The 9510-nt window shown below is 32.1% G+C and overlaps 1 protein-coding gene across 1 annotated transcript; it reads right to left on the bottom strand.

Annotated features, from left to right (window-relative positions):
- Positions 1-819: 819 nt before the first annotated feature.
- On the bottom strand, positions 820-3713 carry LOC139485048 (5-hydroxytryptamine receptor 2C-like). Its single transcript, XM_071269160.1, has one exon. The coding sequence runs from the start codon at positions 3626-3628 to the stop codon at positions 2549-2551; it is 1080 nt and encodes a 359-aa protein (XP_071125261.1). The 5' UTR covers positions 3629-3713; the 3' UTR covers positions 820-2548.
- Positions 3714-9510: the final 5797 nt, after the last annotated feature.

Here is a 9510-nt window from a genome sequence, read left to right as displayed (position 1 = left end):
GAACAAATGCTTGACTATATTAGCCAACAGGATCAGTGGAAACAACTGTCATATTCCTGACTGGGTACAGCATTTTTAGAAGAAAATGGTGGGTTAAGGGGGTATAGAACGACTAAGGAAGTTAATAAATAAAATAAAATAATTGATACCAGGATTGATATTTCGTATTTGTGCCAGACATGCATTTTGTCTACAAAAGACTCTTCAGTGACACTAGAAAGTTGAATAGGCCAAATATTGTACAAAGTTGAAGAGCATTGAGGACAAACAATTCCTAGAAAGTATGCCAAATACATCTAAGGTAATCTGTTCCTGAGGTAGAAAATCCTTAGTATTTAAAAAAATCCAAAGTTTGTAAACAGTTAATTCATAATTATGACCATATCAATGATAGTTCATGTCAGCACAGATGTGCTAGTTACTGGGCTGGTGATACTCTCGAGGAATAAAAACACAATCAACTGTGGCATCTTTAAAATCAGATGAATAAAATTGAGAAAGGAAATGGTAAATGTGTCAAAGAGACAACAACCCGACCATAGAGCAAACAACAGTCAAAGTCCACCTACGGGTCTTCAATTCAGCAAGAAACTTCTGCACCCGAAGGAGTCCTTCAGCTGGCCGCTTAACAGAAATGTAATTAGATCAGTGGTAATGGACGTCATACTAAATTTTTATTTTTTTATTCCCATACTGTTAGTTAAATGTAAGAAAATCAAGCTTCTCAATGATCAAATTAGTGTTTTTCACGGAAGACAATGGTAGATTTGCTATTTAAACATAGTCTATTCTATTGAATAAAACTTATAACAAATTGTATTACAAATATGGAATTATTTTTTTTATTCCGTTCACATATAACAATACTGAACATAATATAACATAAACACAACATTAAAACACACAACATGCAGACAAAAGGCAACAAAAATAAACATGATTGTATGAAATCTCTATCTTTCATTCCTTTCAGCCACAGTAAGGGGATTCCAAAATAAATCATCGCATCCAATAAAAATGAATTTACATGGTTGTATCTGCTTGAAACCTGTCATTGCTTTCAATAAAGTAGGTTATTACGTCAAAATTAAAATATTGTGTCCATCCATAAAGTGTTTAGAAACTGATCATTAATTTCTGCAAAAAGTATTTTTTACAATAGATTATGTTTTCTTTTCCTCAAGATGTCGCTATGAAAGTTTTGATATGATTAGCCTTTTTTTTTTTTGTCCTTCCAGAATCAGTATAATTTAACTATTGAAGTTGTTTTTGCAAGCACCCTTTTCTATATTTCATAAGAAACTATTTTACTATGCCTACAAATCACGTGCAATTAAAAAGGACAAAAATTTGTTCATTTAGAAAAAAATAACAAAGGTTTACAAAACAACACAGAAAATAAAAGATAGAGGAAAATAACCCCTTCACAAATTTGGATCGAACTCCGGTAATCTTGAAGGGAACATATTCTGCTTTTCTAGTGGAACCTATTATGTTATTGTCATTGAAAATTGGAAATTAGTCCCATTTGGTTAAGTCAAAATCAAAGAAAACAAGTCGGGGTTCTGGTTCCAAGTAAAACATATCCACGAACATCTGTGAAATAGATATTCAATAATGGCCAACCAAATCAAGTTATGTCTGTAAACTCTTGGAAGTATGACTTTAACTTAACCAATTGAAACCTTCATGCAAAAGCTGCAATATAACCAGGAACATTCTATCAAGGGAAATCGAAATCACAGTAGACAAATGCATTAATTTTCTGAAATGGGCAATATTTGTCTCAATTTTCCTTAATTTTCCTCAATCAGGTCTGAACTATATTCGAGCAAGTCTGACAAATACTCGAACAAGTCTTTACATTCCGCGACCTTTTTGTAATCGTTTTCTCTAATTTTTTTCTAATTTGATATTTTTAGTTTTCCCTTTACTGATAATTTGAACAAGAGATACTATATAAGAAAGTGGCTTGGTCAAGAATGGTTCAGACCTTATTTCCTTTTGTCAAGAACTGGTTAAGTACAGGTAAACAATGGGTTAATACTGTTTCAACAAGGTCAAGTATGGGTTCAGACTTTTCAGCATGGTCCTTATGAGGGTCGATCACAAGTTCTGACTGTCGAGTATGTTTCAGACTGCAGTCGAGTAATATAAGGTAGAATTAGGACAAATTCTGAAGGGTCTAGTTAAAATCAGTACAGTTGAGAACAAAAAGTGTTATTTCAGACTTTTACTGGTCTGTGATGATTTTGATGAACAAATCGTTGTTATTGAAGTTTGGGGTAACAAGAAAATATAGATTGTAACAGGCGTTTAAAATTATCATTTGGTATTCAATTTGTTTTCATACTGAATGTTTATAAGTTTTCCTTCACAAACGTTTTCAATTCACCCAAAGAATAGATTTTTTTAGACCACGCATAACGCCATGGACCATTGCATTAACAATCAGTTTATTAGGGTTGGAAAATTAAATTTCTTAGTGCGGAGGGAGGTAGAATAAAGTAGGACCACTGCAACTGTAACAGAACACGAGGCGTTCATGTTAATTGCATCTAAACACCTGACTTAGAGATTTTCGAAAAACAAGGTCAAAATATCCATACACAAAAGGGTTGACAATATGATGAATGACAAATAGTCTATTCAGAAAAATATATAAATTAAGTTTTGATGAAGATAGTTTGTACCAGTATAGACTGTCTGACGTTGTAATAACAAACATGATTAAAGTTGGCGTGTATGACAGCATATAGAAAATTACAAGAGTGAAAAACATCATGTTAAAGTTTACTCTGCTCTTCCTTGCTCGTTGTAGACCTTTCGGATCTTCAGTGCGAGGTTGACTTACATTTGAATCAGTAAACATGTTTCTTCCCTGACAGTTATTTTGGATCTGATTAGTACTTTCTTTATTCTCAGTTGTAGACGTTTCTTCTGCCTTTGAATTTGTTGCTGTCATAACGACCAATCGCTTATGAATGATGCGTCCTATTGGAATATACACTACCACAGTAGCAATTGTGTTTATCGCTAAGACAATCAGGAGGCATCCGAAAAAGATTTGACTATTGAATACTGACGACGTGTTTGCGACATTCGAACATGAAATACCGGTCACTTTGTATCCTTTGAATGTTCCTGTGACGTTCTTTAGACCAGTCACAATTGCTATTGGTATCGAAAAGCTGAGGGAAACACCAACTATAACAAAGATAGCAATTCGTCTTCTGACTAAGGTTAGTTGAAAGCCATGAGGTCTGCATATTTTCAAATACCTCTGCATACCGATTACAAGTAACATATGCGCAGAAGCTGTCGATGTTAATCCGATGGTAAAATTAAGTCCAACACATACGGCTTCTGATGGGTATGACACAAAATAGAAATAGTCGGTGATGTGGAATATTGTACTAGCAGTTCCAGCTATTAGGTCAAACACGGTGAGAACTGGAATAAAAAATCTATCTTCTCGACGATATTTCATCTTGAAAAAGTACACGAATAATACAACTGAATTACCAGTGAATCCAATTATAAGACAAATAATATTGAAAATTATGTTAGGAATAAGTGTTTTCACATAGTTGGTGTTCCATTCTTCTTTTGTAGTGTTTAAGTCCATGACTGTATAATTTCTGGTTTGATTTAAATTTTATTCGTTTAAATTAAGAGATTAGATATTTCCAATGCAATATATAATATAAAATCTTTCTGGAAATTATATCTTCTAAAGTCATTTTATAACGGACCAGTATCGTAGTATCTTTATCCGACGGATTTGAATTCAATAGCAGTTATTATAACTCGGAAGTAATTTTAATCATTATTAAATTCCAAAGGCTTTATCATACGTACTAACTAATTCAGCATCATAAAGGTTATACAATGAAAATCAGACTGTGAGAACGGAAACTAAAATGAAGAGATGAAAAATTATTTTGATGCACAGCAACAATATGAAAAGTTTAAATGTATTAACATATTATCAAATGTTGATATGGTCAGTATGTATTTGATATTTGTTCAGCTGAGCCATTTCAGTATTTAGTAATTCGATAGAAAATATTACTGACAATACAATTTATTATATGTCATATTAAAATTCAATCAAAGCTAGATAAAACTTTGACTTGTTTAAGCTGTAATGGGGACTGAATGCTTTTTTCAGAACAATACATGCATTGTTGAAATGTATTCGTTTGAACTATTCGAATTTTCAAGAAACAAAATGAGGTTTATCAATGCAAACACTTTATTCACCGCCAATTCGTTAATTTTTATTTATATACTACCAATATTTTTTCCTTTAAAAATGCCCTGTACCAAGTCAGGAATATGGTCATTGTTATATTATAGTTCGTTTCTGTGTGTATTACATTATAACGTTGTGTCGTTTGTTTTCTCTTATTTTTGAGTGTAAATTCACATTGCGATAAGACGTGTCACGGTACTTGTCTATCCCAAATTCATGTATTTGGTTTTGATGTTATATATACATGTTATATTTGTTATTCTCGTGGGATTTTGTCTATATGTGTTACATTTTAGTGTTATGTCGTTGTTCTCCTCTTATATTTAATGCGTTTCCCTCGGTTTAAGTTTGTTATCCCGATTTTGTTTTTTGTCCATGGATTTATGAGTTTTGAACAGCGGTATACTACTGTTGCCTTTATTGATTTTAGATTAGTCCTATACAATAATCACCAGCACCGTAGTATGTGTGTCGATACTGATTACAAAGATAAAATTTAACCAATTTAGTTTTTCCTCGCCAAATGTAAGTCGTATAGCTCCGCAGTAATTTTCCTAGTGACGTCAAATGTAACTCGTATAGCTCCACAGTAATGTTACGAGAGACGTCAAAAATAAGTCATATAGCTCCACAGTAATGCTCATAGTGACGTCAAAAGTAAGGCGTATAGCTCCGCATATATGTTCCCGGTGACTTCAAATGTAAGTCGTATAGCTCCGCATTTATGTTCCCACTGACGTTAAATGTAAGTCGATGTATCTGATATTTTTTTCTCTCTCTTCTTGTGTTCACAACCTTATTATATGTTTTGTTGGTTTTCCATCTAGTGTAACATTGTTTTATTATATTTATTATACACCTTAAGTATTACAATATGAAATGCTCTTATTTGAATTAGGAAACGGATTAATGTAAGCGAACAAATTGTGTCCGGATCCTATAAATTATCTAATTTTATCAATATGTAGATGCAAAATTGTATACATTATTATTTGAATTTAATTGATAAAATATGTTTACACTAAATGTAACTCGTATAGCTCCACAGTAATGTTCCCGATGACGTAAAATGTAGACCTTACTGGCTAACTACCTACGAATATGAGTTATGCCCAGATAAGATAAAGTTAGTTTAATTTACGAGAAGACTTACATTAGATTAGTTACTTCCCATATTCACATTTCAGCTTAAGACTTTAAACTTCTTTTGATAAACACCCCGTATCATAAAATCAACCGCACAAAAAATCATGGATAATTCCCTAACATCCTCATCATACAGTAAGAATGTATCTACTTTTTATATGTAAAGAAAAAAGAAAGACATGAATTAAAACTTTCAGAAGAAAAGATTGTAATACTTTAATGCATCACGTTCGATATATTGTTTCGTGTATTTTCTTTATTCTCTTTAGGTTTTGAGTTGATTTATTAGTTTTCATAACTATATATTATTACAAACAGCGCCGGTTGAAATACTACTTTTATAACGTACTGAGAACCATCTGAAAATACGCAAGCCCCATAAGTTTCAGATGACAATTATTTTGAGTCAAATTCAGATTCTTATTTATATTGGTATATCTTCCTTAAATATATTTATTAGAAGTATTGGTACATGACGTAGCAACGGTCAAGGGATTGTTTATTATAAACATGTTTGTATGTTTATGTTCCATTTGATTGGATGGCATATACCCGCTATGCCGGTTTTACGGGTATATGTACTCATGATTTTCGTGAAAAGCATGATTAAGTTTAACTTAAGGGGTAAGTTTGAGAAAATAAAGGTATTCGAAGTTTGCATATATTTTAACGTAGCAGCAGTTCGGTATTATGTTTACCCCACCACCAACCCTTTTATGAGATGGTTATCGTTAATGTGGGTATATACATATATTACATTATATTAATTTTTCCTCTTTTGTAGATTGTTTTTGATTGTGTTACTGTATATAACTGTGCTATTGTATGATTGGATTGGTAGTGTGCCTGAATTTATAGTGGAGGGCTTTAGTTTGAGAACCATATTGAATGTAATTAATTCGAAAGGATGCTACACCTGTAGGCACACTTATACTATTTATGTGTTGTTTTATTTATCAAATATTTATATTCGTTTGAGCTGGCGATTTAGAATATAATGGGTCATAAACTGCTTACCTTTGAGTCAACTGGTTTTTTTTCTTCTGTTTTTACTGAGTATACATCATTATGAATCTTTCATTTACTTGTAGTGCTATGTGGGCTGTATTTTCTTATGATTTCCTTTAAATTGATCATGGCGTTGTCTGTTTTTCTTGTAATAAATCGCTTGGTTTTTAGCTCATCCTTCCGACGAAACTGTGAGCTTTTGTCATCACTTGGCGCCCATCGTCATCTGTCGTCCGTCGTCGTCCGTGTGGGGTAAACTATTTCAAACATCTTCTCCTCTGAAACTACTGAACCAATTGCAACCATCCTCATCTGAATAATCCCAAGGGTATCTAGAATGAAGGTTGTGTTTATATGTTTCGTAAAAAAACATGGCTAAAAATAGAAGGTAGGGGTAAAATGCAGTTTTTGTCTTTAAGGACAATTATACACAATTTGTTCATCATGTTTTCGAACTTTAAAAAATCTTCTTCTCTGAAACTACTGAACCAATTCTAACCAAATTTTATATGAATGATCCTATAGGTCTCTAGAATAAAGGTTGTGTTTTATTATCTGTTTCGTAGAAACATGCCCGATATGGCTAAAAATAGAAATTACGGGAAAAATGCATTTTTTATGGCTTATATCTTAAAAGCCAAAGCATTTAGAACTAAAAATATAATCTGATGAGAGTTAAATATGTTTAATAGGTCAAGCTCGGTCAGCCCTGAAATTTTCAGATGAATCTAATAACACATTGTTGGATTGCTGCCTCTTAATTGGTAATGTTAAGAAAATTTTTACAGATTTTGGTTATTATATTGAATACGATTAATGATAAAGATAAACTGTAAGCAGCAAAAATGTTCAGCAAAGTAAGATGTACAGATGAGTTCATATGACCAACAATTGTCCCCTTAAGGAGTTATTGCCCTTTAAAAACAAATCACAATTTGTTTGTTTAGTTTGCTTACTTTGAAAAATATTTTCCTTTGAAGCTGCAGAATCAATTTCAGCTAAACTTAGGCTGAGTGAGTTTCAGAGTATGTAGTATAAAAAATTATATTTTATTTTCTTGTATGTCTAGAAACATAGCCACTATGGCTAAAATGGAACATAGGGGTAAAATGCATTCCTTTGATTTTGAATAAAATATGACAGATACAAAGACATTTCAATGGAAGTTTTAAGCCATTCAGTATTATATATTGAAAAGCAAAAATAATCATTGATGAAAGATTTATGCAGAAAGTTACCGGTGAGCGATTCAGGCTCTTGTTTTTTTTCGCTTAGTTTGTAACCCGGATTTGTTTTGTCTCAATTGATTTATGACTGTTGAACACCGGTCGTTTACTACTTTTGCCTTATTTGTGTATTTTCTCCTTCTTTTTTTTTTATTTACATACCAATATATCTTGTTATGAGTTATAACACAAATGCCAAATGGAAATCATGAGAGGAAAAGATTGGGATATCAATAGAGGAAACTGAGTATACCTTGTTTGCACGGTAATTTTATTAAAACTTTGCCCAAGTCCTAAATTAACAAAGACCACATCAAAGGAATACCGAACAGTTTTTTTGTGTTTTGTTTTTGCCATTATTAATCCCTGAAACATCGAAGGTGAATCTATATATCTGACTAGACGGACCCATAATACTGTTATCTTTTAACCGAACATATGTGTTAGGGACTTTTATGGCAAGCTGTTTTACTATATCTTCTTACTTCATGATGTTCATAATCTTTATAAGATATCTTATATAGTTTATGCGATATCCTACATAGTATAAGAAATAGCTCATATTGTTTTCTTTCTATGATATCTTATAAAGTATATGAGAAATATTATAAAATATATCAGATATATTATAAACTATATGAGATATATTACACTCTATATGAAACATCGTATAAATTATATAAGATATCTTCTACAATGTATCAAATATATTAAATGAGATATCTTATATATGATATGAGATATCTTAAAATAAGAATAAAAAGTAAAACGGTTTGCCATAGACTTAAAATGAAATAATGCACCTTCGATATGCAAGACCACAGAAAGGACGAATGTACTTGTAATTTTGTATTATATTAGAGGAGGAAACGGTAGTTTACGATGTACAATTCTAATAAATCAATTAAAACATAAAATCCAGGTAAACACAGAGCGCATGGATTCGCATTAGCTTTTAAAAAGGAGCACGACCGTGTGCTTCGTGAAGGAAAGCGTTTCCTGCTTCGAAGACATAGAAGACATATGTGTTCCGACTGTCACCACAATCCTTCCTCTTTCCCCCTGAAGTGACCCACTGAATAAGACTTATCACCTGGTTTGTACTAACATGAGCAACACTACGGGTACCACACGTAGAGCAGAATCTGTTATATTTTGTACTGTTGTATATTTTTGGTCTTTTTCTTTTGTACCATGACGTTGTCAGTATATTTTTGACTTATAACTTGAATGTCCATTTGATATATTTCGTCTATCGTTTACATGCATAACCCGTTATGCAAATCCACAGTCAGTAAAAATGATATCATTATCTGGACTAGGACGCAATATAACAAGTTAGGACTCACATGCCTGTCCAATTGAAGTATGTGAAAAAAAAGTATGATACACTATTTCCTTTACCCTCCATGGTACTATATACCACACACCATAAACAAATATATAAGTTTGGTATTTTTGTCGAATTTCTATGTCACTGGTTAAGCCCAGCAGGCAGCTCTTTTGTGTCGACATTAACAATCAATAACTGTTTTGATTCTAGCGCCGTTAGTGTGACTAGGGGAAACTCGCCTCTGGCGTACAAAATCATACGCATTGTATCTTTGATGAGTTTTTATACATGTTATAATGGCAGTGTTTTATAAACTTTGAAGTCTTACTTTGTTGTTCAAATTTAGTGTTAAAATATTTTTATGTAATTAAAACAGGTTAAAGAAATCCCCATCGAAAATATATGAATCATTTTTAGTGTAAGTAAAAAAAATTGGAAAATATTCATTTAGATTATCAGTATATCGGTCTAAATGTGTATGCACAATACACTCTCCTCCATCCATAATATTATTGATGTTTTGAAACCCGTGTCAATTA

This window comes from Mytilus edulis, chromosome 8 (assembly GCF_963676685.1).
Source record: "Mytilus edulis chromosome 8, xbMytEdul2.2, whole genome shotgun sequence".
NCBI classification, from domain to species: domain Eukaryota; kingdom Metazoa; phylum Mollusca; class Bivalvia; order Mytilida; family Mytilidae; genus Mytilus; species Mytilus edulis.
The sequence above is the reverse complement of the archived record's forward strand: the minus strand, read 5'-3'. Positions and strand labels throughout refer to the sequence as shown.

Bases quoted from the DNA above. Each gene is read 5' to 3' on its own strand.
- LOC139485048 (XM_071269160.1), bottom strand. From the start codon at position 3,628: ATGGACTTAAACACTACAAAAGAAGAATGGAACACCAACTATGTGAAA.